A 17,496-nucleotide genomic window follows, 5' to 3' on the forward strand; every position below is an offset into this window, starting at 1 on the left:
TCTGTCTGTCTATTTTATCTTGAGATGCCGCTGGGACACCCTGGTCTGTAGAGGGTCTCAATGCAAGCCCTAACACCAGCTTTGAGACCTGTGTTTGGGAGGAATGACTGAGGCAGTATGACCACACAAACCCCCTCTTTCTACCTCATTTAACATCCTTGCATTGAGCCTGTACCTACTGCAGCTTATGTTGGGAAACCCTAGAATCCTAGGGTGATACGGTGGAGGCACAGGCCTGACGCAAGAGGTCTTCATGCCCATTTACTCCTCCCTGGACCTGGGAACTGAGCGCTGCCCCGGCTCACCCTATAACCTTTATATTAGTACATGTAAACATCTAGGTCACATGTTGAGAAACATAAGATTTAAACAAAACAAAAACCTTTTTAAAAGATCCTGAAATAAAGGATTGGAGATAAGTGATCAAAAGCATGCCAGAGCTTTTGGTTGAACTCCCACACTTTCTATTTTGTATTTGAGGTTTCATTACAGTAGATCAGCTACTCCTTTCTGTAGTATTAATTACCTGAGAGAATTTACTTTTGATTTACACATTTGTGGTAGCACATCACAAATGTGGGATCGGCCCACAGCCTTTGAACAGATGGAGCTATAAGAATACCCACAGGAAGGGAATAGGGTTAAGAATTTTATATACATCCAAGATACTTTTATAATGTAGACGTTCAGATACAGAACGTCATACAATATTTAATAGTTCATTAAACATCACTGGATGAAGTTTGACAAGCACGTACCTGAAAAGCTGTCTTTGTCCATAGCAACTAGAGCTCTTCCTTGATAAATATAGCAACGGAGGTGATAGATTAAAGGCCCTGGAACAAAACACCAGCATTACCAAAAGGATGCTCTGTTCTAGATTCTTAGGGTGCCATTTACACTCTAGGTTAAGTATCAGTGCGAAGTGTTAGTCCAGTGTGAAGGCCCAAACTGGCTCTGAAGTGAAGCAGAGCAAAAGTTCCTCCTCTGGGGAGTCCTACTCTTCTTTGCTCCAGTGTCAGGTCAAGGCCCTGATTTCAGAGTCAGGCTGCATTTACATTTTAACTGCAACACTAGTGCAAAGAGAAGTTGCTTCATACCAGCACAGCAGTTATAGTCTGAATACGTACCCTAGTCACAAATTTAAAAAAGGTACAACCACCTTTCTTCCCCCCCACCCCACCAAATACACAATTTCAGCAATCATCAGTTTTGGGAAGTGACTGCTACTCAGACACAACCATAGTTATGATTCAGTAGCCACTACTGAGTGATTCACTGCATCTCGCCATCAATATATGTAAATAAATTGAAGAGCAAAAGTAAATAGGGATAGCCTAGTGCTAAAATGTACACTTTATATTCAACATGTACCAGGGTAAATTCAGTAGCTTTAAATCTTCATAAAGTGGAAAAAACAGTAAACAAGACAGATTTCTAGGCAACAGTGCAGTGGGTTCAGGAGAGGGAAGAAAGAGGGTTGGAGAGGGGAGAAGTGCATTAATTTTGGTGAACAATTTCATAGAAAGATCAGTCTTTACTCCTCCACACAGCCATTGGTGGAAGAGAGACAGTATGTTCAGAACTGTAGGGTTTACTTACGGTCAAACACACAGGAAACCATGGGGGCACTTGCTCCAAACACAGATTCAGCAGTTGGTGATTTATCACCATCCTCACCAGAAGCTGGAGCCTTAAAGAGACAAGACAAATCAGGGAAGATGTCTCTAGGGTCATTTATTTTACCCCTGACAACTCCACTCCATAGCCACATCACAAAAAGGAACAATGACATTTTCAGGTGAAACTTTTAAAAGTATTACATAATGTAAAAGCAAATCTACTCCCACAAATTCTGGAATATACACCTGTTACAACTAGTGAACACAATTGCAAAATGTTGCTTGTGCTGAAGTGGCTATGAAATACAATAATCCTTGTAGCACAGCTCACCAGATCCTGCACTTCTTTAGAAACCTGAATAAAACTGTTTGGAATGCAGTATTACATCAATATCATCAGGATAAACAGTACAGAAAATGGCTGATTTAAAAAAAAAATTGCACTAGATTAAACAGTTAACCTTTATGACTAGGACATTTCCTGGGTCTAGTACTCCTCCAGTAATTTAACTACATGAACATACCAGTTTCATGGACAGAAACTGTATTACTAGCTTTTAAAAAAAGAAATTCAAATAGTTTACTTACAAGAGCACCTTCAAGTTTGAAGATTGCTGCAGGCCCAAGTCGCCCAGATGGTGCCATTTTTCTTCTCCATCTTCTACGTCTATAAGTATCTGACTTCCGCTGCTTTAAGTGAAAGTTCCAGCCAATCAGAGATGCATATTCCCACCCTTCTGAACCCTGGTCAAATGATTTGCTCTGAAAGTTGGAAGTCAAAGCCAACAGAAAACACAATATCAGCAACAGACAGGGACATTTTATATCAATATTTGCATCAGTGCTTATAATCTAATGTTGCTATTTTATGTTTTATCACTAGAATTATCTTGGCTTCTGCAACTAAAAGGCACTTCACATTATTGAAGCTGCATTTGCAATTTGTTTTGCACTGGGAACAGCGAACACACATGGTCAAAGTTCACAGGGGAAATCAATCCAAATATAAATCATTTAATGGAAGTGGATTTTTCAGAGAAATATTTCAATGGATTATTTCCAGAATCCAAGAGCTTTAGGATCACACACAAACCTTTTCAGTATGATAAATATCTTTCATACCTCTCGACTTCCTGTTGCAACTTTCAAACAACACATTTATGACAGACTGTCAGAACACACCTTTGGCAGTGGTGCAGTTTGCTGAGTGTCCCTTTTGCGCCTTCTCACCCAACGCCTGCGCCTATGGGTATGATACATTTTCTCTGTTGAGACCCAGGATTTGGGTTTGTCGTCTGGGGGTATTGTTATTCCATACTCCCAGCCTGCATTGTATAGAAGGAACAAAAAAGTCGAAAAACAACAAAATGGATACAAGATTTTAAAACTCACCAACAACCTTACAAAACCTTGAAGCAGTAGTAAGTTAAAGTCACACACACTTTGGAAAGCAGAGTTATTCCATCATGTTTGCTATGTATTAGGAGGGTGAAGTCAGCTCTGTGCAGATTGAGTTCAGGGGAGTACAGCAAAATGTGATAAGTGGACTTAATCCAATTTTGAAACAGTGTAGGAGGTAAAGCCAAGCCTATTGATTTGTCATAGCATGACAGACCGTGACACACCCTGTGATTTCTGTTATCAACTTGAGCATGATTTTACCGCTAAGATTTTTTTCTTTAAAAATTCCACTTTTCTGGAAGTTAGAAAAATCTGCAATTTGGTTGTTAAATTGTATCTTTTAAAAAAGGAGAAACAAACTTGAGTGGAATTCTACATTGTAACAGCTGTAGCCATTGGGATCACAGCTAAACCCTTTCATAAGCTAATGTTGGGTTTGTGCCATGCCAGTGCTGGCAGTTCCTGATGTGCAAAGCCAGTGGCAGCCCCCAAAGTAAACTTACCAGATTTGCTATGGCCAGCAGTTGATTGTCTTACTGGCCATAGTGAATCTGGCAAGTTCACTTTGGGACAGACTAGAGAAGTTGGGATCGTTCTCTTCTCCTTAGAGCAGAGAAGGTTAAGGGGAGATTTAATAGAGGTGTTCAAAATTGAGGGCTTTTGATAAGAGTAAATAAAGAAAAACTTTCTACTGGCAGGAGGGTCAGTAACCAGATGAGATAATTGACAAAAGAACAGGGTTGGGGGGGGGGGGGGGGGGGGGGGGGGGAGAATGAGGAATTTTTTTTTTTAAAAAGCCAGTTATGATCTGGAATGCACTGCCTGAAAGGGTGGTGGAAGCAGATTCAATAGCAACTTTCAAAAAGGGAATTGGATACATACTTGGAAAGGAGAAATATGCAGGGCTATGGGGAATTTGCTGGGGAGTGGGACTAATTGGATAGCTCTTTCAAAGAGCAAGCACAGGCACAATGGGCCAAATGGCCTCCTTCTGTGCTGTGCCATTCTATGAAGTGCATGAGCCAGAAGCCTATGGCTCTAGCATGGCAAAAATAAAAGTTGCCATCATAGTGTGCCTTAGCTCTCAGATACAATACTGCCAACACACTAGTCTATCCCACTAACATTTATGTTCCTACCACTTAAAGGCTGGATTCATGAACAAAATATTGTTGAGTAACAGGTTAAAACAAATCCCACCAGAATTGTTGCATTAGCTCCCTCCAAAAGCAGGGATGCTATTCAACAGTAGTCATTCTTGGATTCAGCATGACTTCCCCTGTCCTGTGATTTTTGGGTACATATCCACATAACACAGCATTAGGGTTAGCTATGGCAGAAAAATCATTTGTTGAATTTATCAACTTCAAATTAAATTTTGCTTTTAGCAGTTTAACAGGTACAGCAAGATTCATTAAATCACTAGTTCCAGGGCTAGTGTGGAACTAAGACCCAAAATTTCTAATTTGGGCACCTACACACATCTATGGTGCTGTATTTATCATTTTATTTTTAAATATAGCTCAGGACAGTTATGCCTACTCAAACATACAAAAGCTGTTATAGGTTTATTCATCAGACCAAGATTAGAGTTGTAAATTTCCCTGCATCACTTGCAATAGTTTCAAATGGAAATATTAAAAAGTCCCTTCATATTAGCATAATTGAGTCATTAAGTACTTTCAATGTCTAATGGTTTCCACATTACTTGAACTACTAGTGAGCAGCCGTCCAAAAATTCCCATTGACAATCTGAGTTTGAAATACTGAGTTTTATAGTGGTTAATTCTACACTCTGCAACTGGACAAAATGCAGGTGGCCTTAGAAACAATTAATGGCAACAGCAACATGCTCTGGCCAACATTAGATCCTACACAAATACATCACAATGCATTTTCTAAAGTATTATTTAGTAAACAGATCAAAGCATTTTGGCATAAACATCAAAATATCTGGGCCAAAATGTTATTTTAATTAAAACTGGTCAGCTGTGTTAACACAAGTGCAACATCTCAGGTCACTTTGTTCATCTGGAGCTTTGAAATCATGCACTTGCAAATTAAGAAATCTTAAAGTATAAAATTTAAATTGAACGGGTTACATTTACTGTGAAATGCCTATACAGAATTGAGGCTGCATAGTTTTGAATAAAAGGATTAACTTGATACCTCAATAACATACCTTGATTAACTTGAGCTATGACCAAATAAAACAATTTTGAGAAAGAACTAACAGGAAAGGTTATTATTGAAGAGTCTGAACTTTAAAGATATGGTTGTATCCTAATATTTCCATTTGAAACTATTGCAAGTGATGCAGGGAAATTATAAAGATTGGTTGAAAATAAAATTGCTTAGATAGCTTATTGCTACTTCAGATGGCCACCAGTGGGACCTTTCTTCCCCTTTTCTCTTCCCTCCTATCCCATTTATTGCAAGTTAATTGGAAGAGAGGAAATTTAAAAATCCACCCTAGAACTTGACACTTGAACAGTAAATACATTTTCCCTACAAACAAAATACATTTCTTCCAACACAGGTATAAATTCACCATTCTCATCCACAGCTCGATTGACATCACATTCCCACTCTTCCACCCAACTCCAGCCAGGTGGACACTCGATCTCCTCTTTTGATGAGGTCTTTTCACCATTCTATTAGAGAACAAAATAAAAGCAAACATTAAAGAACTCTTAACTAAACTGAATTAGAAACAACAACTTGCACCTTTAACATAGTAAAACATCCTAAGGCACTTCACAGGAGCATCAAACAAAATTTGACATGGAGCCATATAAGGAGATATTAGGGCAAGTGGCCAAACGCTTGGTCAAAGCGGTAGGTTTTAAGGAGCATCTTAAAAGGAGGGGGGGGGGGGGGGCGGGTGGAAAGATGGGAAGGTTTAGGAATGGAATACCAGAACTTAGGACCTTGGTAGCTGAAGGCAAGGCCACCAATGGTGGAGCAATTAAAACCAGGGATGCACAAGAGGCCAGAATTGGAGGAGTGCAGAGATCTTGGAGGTTGTAGGGCTGGAGGAGGTTACAGAGATAGAGAGGGGCAAGACCATGGAGGAATATGAAAACAAAGAATGAGAACTTTTAAAATTGGAGGTGTTGCCAGACCAGGAGCCAATGTAAGTCAGCGAGCACAGGGATGATGGGAGAACGGGAGTTGGAGCAAGTTAGGACAGTGGCAGCAGAGTTTTAGATGAGCTCAAGTTTATGGAGGGTGGGAGATGGGAGGCCATATTTAGTTAGTAAAATGTATACTCTCAAAAGATAGTGGTGTATAATTTCTTGAAAACTTCAAACAAGTAAACAATACAGGATAACCAGGATCATTGAAAGACTTGGAAAAATTACATCAGGTTATCCATGGGCATGTGGTGTGCCAGAGCCTGGTTCAGCAGTGGTTAACTTGGCATTTAAATTTCTGCTTGCAAGGGACCATTGCAGACAGCAACACTATCTGAGAGTAAGAGCAACATTGTCTCAAGATCTGCCATTAGTATTGCGCAAATGTTTTGAATGAAAGCTATAGCAGCATTCGTATTCGTGGTATTACATGTCTTACGGCCCAGTAACACTGCAGGGTGGTGCAGCACCTTGTAAATCTGTAACAAAGTGAGTGTGTTCACAGATTGCTAATCAACCCAGCACTAGTCATGTTTTCAAATGACTGAAAAAGAGTTGAAGAGCTAATGGGATTCTCAAATCATTAAAGATACATCAGTGGCAGAGGGGACCAGATGAATGTGGGTTGCACGGTTTGCAGTGTGGGAGCTTACTCAAATGGTGCTGGAACTTGCACTAACACTAGACTGGCAGGATTTCCATGTTCCTACATAATTATAACACTCAAAATCCAATTCAAATAATTGCAGATTAATAAGTTTGTGACCTTGAAACATTGCTTTAATGTTACTACTAAGTATTTGCTGACTATAGATGGAGACCACATTATCACTGTGCGAAAGAACTCTCAAACCATACTCTTTGTTGATAGCTTGCCCTTGATCGCATGATCTAGGTCAAGACTGCAGTGTAATAAATGTACACACTGTAAATATTACAATACACACCACATCAGTGTAAGGCTCCTCTGCTACTTTCCATTCAGCTCCAGGATAGCGGGAGTTATTTTCATAAACTTCATCAATAAATTCTGTGTGACCAGCATCAGCTTCTGTAAGCAAACTATTAACAAAAATAAAAATGAGCCAAGTGATGGTATACTTCATATATGAAATGAAAGTCTTTATCTTTACACTATACAACATGCCTCTCCCCTTTTCATTTGTTCCAAAAGGGCTTGCTCACCATTCCCATTCCTTAATTGAAGTGAATGAGTGCACTGTTCTCTGGTCCCAGCCAGTGGCACTGGTGAGATAGGATTGACACCATTCTTCCACTCAGACAGATTATTCATCCAGATCAAGAGAAGTTGGGTGCAAAGGTTGGGGGGGGGGGGGGGGGGGGGAAAGAGGGCTAGAAAGGTCAAATTTAGAACTTCTCTACAGCATTAGTTCTTAAGTTATTAGAGTTGAGAGAATCCTCAAGTTACAGGGGGAAAAAAATGGATCTTGTCCAAATTAAATATTTCAGTTACCAATGAACTGCCACCAAAAGGAAGTCCTCAACAAATGCAACAATAAAATCAGAAGAAAACCATGGAGGATTGGAGATGAGATGTTAGAAGCTGGTTTTTCAGCTCAAAGCTGGAGAGTACCTCAGCCTCTGGCTAGTTGAGTGTGGAATTTTCCACTCCTGTTCAAGACTGTATAAGACAGAGTCCAACCGTAACAATTAACAACTTGTCAGACTTTAGAAGCAGTGATCTAGATCCATTATTCTGTTTTCCATTTGCAAAATTCCTTTAGAATTGAACCTTTACATTTTTAGTCTGAGAAAATAACTCAGTTCAGTTTTGACAAAGGCACAGAATTAGGTTAAAAATCAATTTTCAGGTTGTGGGCCAGGGGGGAGGGGGGTGGGCATTGCACTTGGTCTTAATCAGCACAGTAAGTGTAGAACAAGAGTACAGAGGTAGTGTTTTAAAATCAGTACAAGTTGAGATATAAAATTATACCCTTCCTCAACATCTATGAAGTGCTCATTAAATGGAAAGATTACTATTTGAGCCTCAATATTTCTGTCCTATGCCACTGGCATCCTGTCCCACACGACCCTCACCCTTTTTCTCACCCACCTCCATTGGCTCCATGTCCTCCTAATGCATTGAATTCAAAATCTTCATTTATAAATCTTCCCAGGGCCCCACCTCACCAACATTATGTTCCAAGCCATACTTCCCTCTCCATGCCACTGTAGCAAAGCTGTCAACCATTTCAGCCCGCACTCTAGCAGCTTGGAGGGGTTTAGGAAGGGAGTTCCAATCTCTCACCTCCATTAAAAGCTTCCTCAAAACCCCTCTCCATTTAAATTTAAAAATCAGTAATTTCTCCTAAATCAGCTATTGTTTCCCATCCGTTTCTCCTCCAAATCAGCATGGCACATTTAATATGCCAAATGCACTGTATAAATGTCCAGTACAATGCACTCAAAACTGCATCAGAAACACCAATGCCTTGTACTGTACTGTATCTTGTGATTTGCTGCCACCAGCTGGCAGTGCCTGGGCATAACCAATTGAAATTTACCCAAGCAGACTTCTCTTAGTAAAACTGGATGATTAAAAAGAGTCAGTGAGTGCCCTCTTCTGGGCAGAGGAGTTAAGTGGTGGAATACCCTCCACTGACCTGGATGAGTGCAGCTCCAACAATACTCAAGAAGCTCGACACCATCCAGGACAAAGCAGCCCACTTAATTGGCATCCCATCTGCCACCTTAAACATTCACTCCCTCCACCACCGTGCACCATGGCTGCAAGTGTGTACCATCCACAAGATGCACTGCAGCAACTCGCCAAGGCTTCTTCGACAGCACCTCCCGAACCCACAACCTCTACCACCTAGAAGGACAAGGGCAGCAGGCGCATGGGAACACCACCACCTGCACGCTCCCCTTCAAGTCACACAACATCCCGACTTGGAAATATATCGCCATTCCTTCATTGTTGCTGGGTCAAAATCCTGGAACTCCCTTCCTAACAGCACTGTGGGAGAACCTTCACCACATGGACTGCAGTAGTTCAAAAAGGAGGCTCATTACCACCTTCTCAAGGGCAATTAGGGATGGGCAATAAATGTTAGCCTTGCCAGCGACGCTCACATCCCATGAATGAATAAAAAAAGTGCAGTAGTGCAAGGCAGCAAGAGAGAAGATATCCCATAAATTGGGAAAAGTACTATGGCGGGGGGGGGGGGAAAGTACTTAACTATGTTTAGCAGAGGAGGGGCACTTAACTGGCACAACCTGCTTTTGTTCAGGGTGTGGTGGGGGGGCATGGTTGTTGGTGGCAGGGGACAGGAAAGAGTGAAGGAAGAGTAAGCAGGGTAAACATCTGAATATGTAGCCATCATATACCGAGCCATAGCGTGGCCAAAGATTCAGGTGCACAGGAGAGTAAAATATTCCAACACAACTTTTCTTCAGTAAAGTACTTTTCTAATTTAGACCACAAAGTATGAAGTATTGGAGCCAATAAATATTTAGATCAAAAGATGTCTGACCTTTTTTCAGGATCAACGAACCAGTCGCCTTCCCATTCCCACCCTCTCGGGGGCATGAAGCTTTCCTTCTTCAGTTTTATTTTACCAGTTACATCAGAAAACTTGTAGCGACCCACAAGCCCACCAGTGCCCCATTTGCCCAGTAGCTGCGCTTGGTTTTCATACTACATGCAAAAGAAGTAAAATTAAAAAGGCATAAAAAGTGGGTAAAGGAACATTAAGTGTCTACCCCTAATTTGAGATAATTGCTAAGTATAGTAAGGAGAGCAATTATTGGTTAACAGAGAAACTAAGTAACTTAGTCATTTTAAGAATGGAAAATGTATCCACGTCTGGTTAACACAAACAATAAATAAAATGCATGTCACACAAAAAAAAAACCGAGAGTTAGAGCACAAGGACAAACTGGAGTCTAAGAGGTAAACTAAAGCAGGACTGGTGGTCAAAATTTTTATTAATAAAAAATTGGCCTTAGCGAATGGTGCACCTGACTTGAGAGCACAATAAAGACTGTAGTTAAATGTATCTTTATTTTCCTTTCCTCGCTTCGAGGAAACAATATAAATACTGCCCATGACTGCAGGGCCAAAAAGGAGAACTGTGGGCCTGAATGGGACAGAGGCAATGCATTGGGAATGACAGTGTACCACACCACAGATTAAAAACATTGTGTAGCACAACTTCAGTAGGGCCTCTCCTTGATGAACTAATGTAACGTAGGAAAGTGGAACCCCATTGATGTTCAATGTCCAATATTTAGATTGAGCCTATATTTTCTGAAGTTCAAAAGAAATAGGGGTGATCTCATTGAAACATATAAAATTCTTGGAGGGCTTGACAGGGTAGATGCTGAAAGGCCGTTTCCCCTGGCTGGAGTCCAGAACTAGAGGTCATAGTCTCAAGATAAAGGGGTTGGCCATTCAGGACTGAGATGAGGAAAAGTTTCTTCAGAGGGATGTGAATCTTTGAGCATCTGCAGCCCTCTGGGGTAGAGAATTCCATTGAGTATATTAAAGACTGAGATCAATAGATTTTTGGACACTAAGGAAATCAAGGGATAGGGAGGGAAAGTGGAATTGAGGTAGGTGGTCAGCCATGATCTTGAATGGCACAGCAGGCTTGAGGGGCAGTATGGCCTACTCCTGCTCCTATTTCTTATGTCCCATGTGAAAATAGCTTTTCTTGCTCCCACCACACAAATTCAGCACCATTCCCAATTGTGTGAGGGGAATGTGGTATAACAGCAGAGAATTTAGTGACCATTATGCACCAAGGCTCTGGAATCCTACCCACTGATAAGAAAAAGTCATCATCACAGTTACAGTAGTGTACAGGTATTTATTATTCTACATTTATGGTGTCCTATCTTCATATTAACTCATTTTGATGCAAAAGGAATAAAAAACATGCTTCTTGTTTACCAATTCAGAAAATACACTGAAGTTTCCTTCAGAAAAGCTGTTGAATTTGCTCTCAACAGCTGAGAGTCCAAGCCAAAAGCGGACACGTAACTGAGTTGGAATTTTGGAATTTTTGCTCTCGCCTTGCACGTACTAGAAGAAAGAACAGAAGGGTTAGGATGCCTGAACATTCCAGTAAAACCCAACACTCAATCGACAATGTACCAATTATCTGGTACCATATTGCGATCTCCAATTATTTTTCATTTAAATAAATCCTATCTTCAAAAATCCATCATTGAAGTGGCCAATGACACTCTGGTATGGTAGTGACCCACACAAACCAGGTTTGGTCTGCGCGGAGCTAACTTATTTCAGCTTGGGTGGCAATGGAGCACTACATTTTTTGGCAGAACTCCTTAGCTTAGACCAGGATTTGGGGAGGGGGAAGATAAAGAGAAGAACTAAAAAGAAACATAAATTGGACAATGTTGCTGCTCAGAAGATTTATCCAGTAACTTGCTGGAAAGTCTATGTGGATGTTGGACAAGGACAGAATAGACGTGGTGATGCCCCGCACTGTAATAACCTGCAGACACTCCCTGTTCAAGCGCAAAGAATAGCCACTTGGCTCAGGGGCTGCCAGGTACCTGTGGAATTGAGCCCAGTGCAAGTCATTATCTTCAGCAGAAAAAGGATGTCTATGGAACTGGGCCTAGCATAAATCACTCACCTGGAACTTCCATCAAGTTCTCCCAATTTCCTACCATAACTTCAGCGGGAGATTGGCGGAAATCCTGGAAAAAAGACAGCGCAAATGCCTATTCACGCTGTTTCTGCAGGGTTTCCACCGCAGTTATGGCAGGAGAACTTTGCCGAAATTCTAACCCATTCGCCTCAGAAGGTAAAGTACAGGGGGAGCAGATTTAAAGGATCTATGCAGAAAACAGCTGAAATATTTTGGCCTCGATAACAAATCTTTCGTAAAAACAATTCAATGATCTCTGAATGAGGCTGTACTGAAAGAGATACTATTTAGGTTCCAACAGTTGCTAAGTGACCATTTTTACCAAGTTTCTACAGAACCATTTAGTATCAGGATGGAACAGAAACTGAATAAATAATGCATTGTCTCCTCATTGTACTAAATTGCACATTATTTTGCCAATAGCCAAAGGAAATCCACCTGTTGAAATTAATTTGGTTGTTGATAGATAGTTGAATATATTTCTTGAAACTTAATTGACTAGCACCAGATAATACAGGGCTTAATCCAGCTGTGGAGTTTGAACGTGTACAACGAGCTACATGCGAAGCCTTGTCCACAGTTCAAGAGCAACAATTGAGTTGTAAAATACACTTTAAAAACTGTCCCACATAGCAAGGTCAAAAAGTCAATGACAATATTTTTGTGCCTGATATTTCAGTACACATTATCCATACAGGGCAAACCTCAGGACCATACCATAGGAATAATTTCTGTAAGACTTTGCAAAACAAAAAGCAAAATAAATGATTTTTGCATTCTTCACAGAGTATTAAATGAATGGCGTTCTCAATGCCAAGCGCCAGTCTCAAATCTACCTTCAAGAATATGGTCTGTGTCTTGCCACAGTATCTGCCGCAGGCTCCTTCGCTGGTAGTTGAGTAAAGGATCTCATGAGCTGGGATTCGTGCATATGCAACTCGTTTCTCGTCACTTATCATCCAGATGATCACATCAGGCATGCTATTTTGTGGCTGTTAGGGCACAACAGAAAAAGAACTTTACCATGGTAATAGGCCCTGTCCTATTAACCTAACCATATAAAAGTTAATCCAACAAATTCTGGCTCCCCTGATGGGTTAGTGGATGAATACACTTCATAGTTATATGAATCTGTACTGCACTAAGGTCCCAAGTTCAAACCCTGGCCTGTGCTGTGTTAGCACTCAGCTGGGGCCGTGATTGGGTTTTTACAATTGCCCAAAGTTGCTCGGATTAAGGGTGGCAAGAAATAAAATCAACCAAGTCAGCAAAGTGTATGCATACGGATGCACAATATGGAATAATCAAGCTTGGCTGTGATACATCGGCAGTCAAATAGTCTGCTTATCCTCCAGGCTCACATGAAGAATGGCCATTGGAGGTTTGCCAGCACCTGTGAAACTATCCAGAATGAGGGGGTGGGGGAAAAGCTAAAATGGGTGAATGCCAAATACTATCATACATCACACACAATGACTTTCATTATTTGGGACTTTAACTATCTTGCATACAAGATCAAAATTCTATTCTCACAATGCCCATTGTATTCGCTGCATTACTTCTAATCTCTGCAGTTTATACTACAACTACACTACAACAACTTGCATTTATATAGCACCTTTAACATAGTAAAATGTCCCAAGGCACTTCACAGGAATACTACCAAACAAGGATTTGACATTGAGTCACAAAGGAGGCAATAGGACAGGTCAGAGGTAGAGGTGCAGAGTGGTTGAGAAGGGGAATTTCAGTGCTTCGGGCCTAGGCAGCTGAAGCCACAGCCACCAACAGTGGAGCAATTAAAATCAAGGATGCACAAGAGGAAAGAATTGGAGGAATGCAGAGATCTGGGAGGGTTATTGGGCTGGAGGAGGTTATAGAGACAGGGAGGGGCGAGGCCATGGAGGGATTTGAAAACAAGAATGGGAATTTTAAAAATCGAAGCGTTCCCGGACCGGGAGCCAATGTAGGTCAGCGAGCACAGGGGTGATGTGCTATGGTAGTGAAAAGGTTTCACGTCGCACTGACGCTAAATTAGTAATGTAAATCCAGAGTCAGGACATGGCTTGGGGTGAAATGGAACAAGACTGCTTGGTGGAGGAAGTCTAGTGTGTTCTGCTCAGACACTAAATCGCTTTACAGCAACATTACTGTTATAGTATAAAACACACCTTGCAATGATCAGAGCAATTGTGGGTACAAAAATTAACAGTAGAAGAGCGACTATGAAATATGTAGAGCAGGATAAGAGTTTGCCCCAATGTATTTTTATTTAGCACTGAATCAACACACCTTTTTCATGACTGCACTAAAATCATATTCTATGCAGACATGAAGACAGAAGAGAACATAATATTTAGCCATTGGAAGTTTGACCACCAACCTCTTCAGCCAATGATTTAAGGCTCTCTAGCCAGTCTTCAATATCAACAATTGTCTCTTTCGGATTCTCTGCCTCCACCCGCAAGCGTTTTGCAGACTCAAGAATACCTTCCAGAGTGTTTTTACGAAGCTTTAGGATTTTCAGGTCAAGCTGCGTTACATTAGGTTTTCCTTCTAACATCGGCAGAGGATGGCTGAAATCAAGAGGGCAGATTCAAGTACAGGACTTGTAGCAGAGGGGTCACCAACCACAACCAAGTAATTGGTTTGCTAAAAATGAACTGAAGCTAAAAGTAGTGAGGAGGGAAGAGCCAGTACTTAATTTTTGAATAGAGGATTAAGAATGCAGTGAAACAGAAGGTAACAATCCTGTTCCAGTAAACAGAATTTTCATTACCACTTGCAGATAAACACAAGAGAGTTAATTAACTATATCTCCCTCCAATGAACAATATCAACCAACGTTTCTGGAGCATGCAGTGGACTCTGGAAAATCTGCACCTTGCTTTTTGGTACTACAGAGTAGAATTTCTCCAAGTCTTTCTCTACTCCCATTAAGTACAGGGGTCAAGTTTGAGATATATCTGTTCTGATTAGATATTTTCAACTGCTTATCTCAACAGGTCATTTCAATGAATGAAATCTTATTTATTAATGTCCCCTGTCTGAATCATAACACTTAATTTACTGTGCTGTAATATTAAAGCAGTGCAGATTGGGCAAAAATGTACAACTGGCTTATAAGTCTCACTGCTATTCAACCAGCCACAAGAGGGGATATTTCATCTCAGGATACTTGCCAAATGCCTCCTGTTAAAAGATAATGCAGTAGCATTTACAGCAACTATGGAGAAACATGTAGCCAATTGTGCCTCAGCTATCCATTATTTTAAATTCTCAGAATGTGGGCAACACTAGCAAGGCTATATTTACAGCCTATCCCCCTTCTTACTTCACAGCAATTATGTTTGCAACTGAATGGTGGGAGCACAACAGCATGGAGGACAAAATTTACCTCAGATACATACGCAGGATTATTACAAGGATCTGGCCATTCATACAACCAAGTTATATCAACTTCCCATCAGGCAGCTGCACACAGCCCCCTAGAAGTATCTAGCAGAGGAAATAGCTTCACAATGCTGGGTATGTTTTTTTTTTTACCTGCAGTCTTCTATGACTTGTTCAATGACTTTCAACCAGATCTCAGCCAAGTGTTCTTCATTAACTTTGGCCTGAATAGCAGTCTTCAGCATTGTTAAGCTGGTTTCCTGGAAGAAGGGAGAAAAGATTTTTTTTAAAAAAAAAGTAAAATGGAATTTATTTCTTCGTTAACCGCTGCAAGCAAAGTTCCAGTAAAATGGTCGCTTTAAACAGTGTTTTATGCCACCTTTATGTTGGAGAACTACCTCCTGAAGCAGTGCTTCAATAATGACTCCAAGTTTTACTACATTGGTAACCAATCCCTTTAAATTACAGGCAGTTTCCTACTGCAGCCAGTTCAATTTTAAAACAACTCTGCATGCAAAAGTTTTTACGTGTGCAATTGCCTTAATGTCACTATTTTACTAGGGCCAGTGACTTCACCAATAGCTAGAGAAGGTCAGCACACATCAATGTTTGCAGATCTCCTTTACTGCCCTATGCAGAGCTAAGGCCAATCATTTCATTCAACCTAACAGCCATCGTTTGGCCACCTCAGCCTCAGATAGCAAACTGCTTTTCTATCAGAGGCAGCATTCCCATTGTTATTGCAGTCTCTTCAGTAGTAGCAGTGCTGCCTTCTTTATAATGTGGAGATGCCAGTGATGGACTGGGGTTGACAATTGTAAACAATTTTACAACACCAAGTTATAGTCCAGCAATTTTATTTTAAATTCACAAGCTTTCGGAGGCTTCCTCCGTCAGGTGAACGATGTGAAAATGAAAGCCTTCTTTATATTTACAGTTGGTTGCTGACTTTGGGGGGTATAGTCAATGGTAAATTGACTATGAATAGCCTATTACACATACTTATCAGGTTATCATCCACTTTTTTGAAAATCCTTTCCTTACTTCAATGAAAATAGAAGGCAGTCAAGTGAACATATTGCTGGAAGAGAGGGTTCACTATAATAAAGTCAGTTTTGAAGGAAATTGATGGCTGTAAGTGAAAATTGAAGGGGCTGGTACTGAGCTGATACTCTAATGGAGGAACAGAACTGACAACTTTTAAACAAAAAAAAAATCAAAGTATGCAAGGCAAAAATAAGATCACAGTTACTGTCAGTTGACCAGAGATAGCTGGAAACTTCACTGAAATTAAAAAGATGCAGCATAGAACATCGGATGCTGTTTTGATTTGGTTGACCTACACAGACATTGTAACTTAACAAAAAGAGAAGAACAATTTATTTGTAGTAGGAGACAGCGTTAGCTGGAAAAATTACCAGGAACTTGTCATTTATATTTACACAAATGTGTCAAGATGAAAAGACTTCAAAATGGCTCATGGTAAAATCAAGGGCGGGGACAAGGGAAAAGAAAAAGAAAGAAACGCTTACCACTCTCTGAACTATTTTTAGGATGATGTTCACCAAATCCAATCTATGACTAATGTCTTCCCAGTACGAGGTCAGCGTCACCACAGGTTTGGTGTTGGCCCAAGGTAGAAAATAGTAATAGTTACCTGACACAAATAAAGAGGATCATAACTTAGAATGACTACCCATCTCTGTTCTGACAGATAGTGTCTTTATAAAATTTGCATCAGAGAAGGTGCCATTCAACCTGATGTGCCATTGTAGGCCATCTACTCTCATCCCATTTCCCTGCCCTTTTATATTTTTCCTTATTGAATACTTCACTTTTATTCTTCCTAATTGGACAATTCTCTTTTAAATGACATGCTATGCTTTGTCTCAGCCACTTGTGGTTGATGTAAAACCCAGAAACCTATTTGCCTTTTTGACCAGCACTCCCACCTTTGAAGATCCATGTATTTGAATCCCAAGGTCTTTGTTCTTTGACTCTCAACAATCTTGCCATTTAGGACAGGTGCGCACAGACTTTTGTCATTATGACCCACATGGAGCCTTGAGGATCAAATGTAAAGTTTAAATCAAATGTTCTGATTTAGGATTTATCCAACAATAAGACAATACTAAAACAATCTTTTCTAAACCTCCAGACCCACAAAATTTGGGCAAACCAGGAAATAATACAGTATGTGGCTCAAGGCTACAGATTGGACAACCCCCAATGTTCTCACTGCTATTTTTCTCAATATGTACCACTTAACATTTCTGTACATTGAACTACACCAGCCAT

General features: G+C 40.5%; 1 protein-coding gene across 1 annotated transcript in view; it reads right to left on the bottom strand.

Annotated features, from left to right (window-relative positions):
• The window catches only part of LOC137340126 (myoferlin-like), a 212,238-nt gene that overhangs the window by 105,068 nt on the left and 89,674 nt on the right, over window positions 1-17,496 (bottom strand). The window contains exons 21-32 of the mRNA XM_068002457.1: window positions 16,731-16,855; window positions 15,352-15,458; window positions 14,189-14,381; window positions 12,642-12,797; window positions 11,079-11,210; window positions 9,658-9,821; window positions 7,108-7,222; window positions 5,575-5,677; window positions 2,805-2,947; window positions 2,211-2,384; window positions 1,603-1,693; window positions 759-836 (exon numbers count right to left, since the gene is read on the bottom strand). Of these exons, the coding sequence (XP_067858558.1) occupies window positions 759-836; window positions 1,603-1,693; window positions 2,211-2,384; window positions 2,805-2,947; window positions 5,575-5,677; window positions 7,108-7,222; window positions 9,658-9,821; window positions 11,079-11,210; window positions 12,642-12,797; window positions 14,189-14,381; window positions 15,352-15,458; window positions 16,731-16,855 (1,581 nt within the window). The remainder of the gene's footprint in view (window positions 1-758; window positions 837-1,602; window positions 1,694-2,210; window positions 2,385-2,804; window positions 2,948-5,574; window positions 5,678-7,107; window positions 7,223-9,657; window positions 9,822-11,078; window positions 11,211-12,641; window positions 12,798-14,188; window positions 14,382-15,351; window positions 15,459-16,730; window positions 16,856-17,496) is intronic.

The sequence above is a fragment of the Heptranchias perlo genome, chromosome 21 (assembly GCF_035084215.1).
Source record: "Heptranchias perlo isolate sHepPer1 chromosome 21, sHepPer1.hap1, whole genome shotgun sequence".
Classification (NCBI taxonomy): domain Eukaryota; kingdom Metazoa; phylum Chordata; class Chondrichthyes; order Hexanchiformes; family Hexanchidae; genus Heptranchias; species Heptranchias perlo.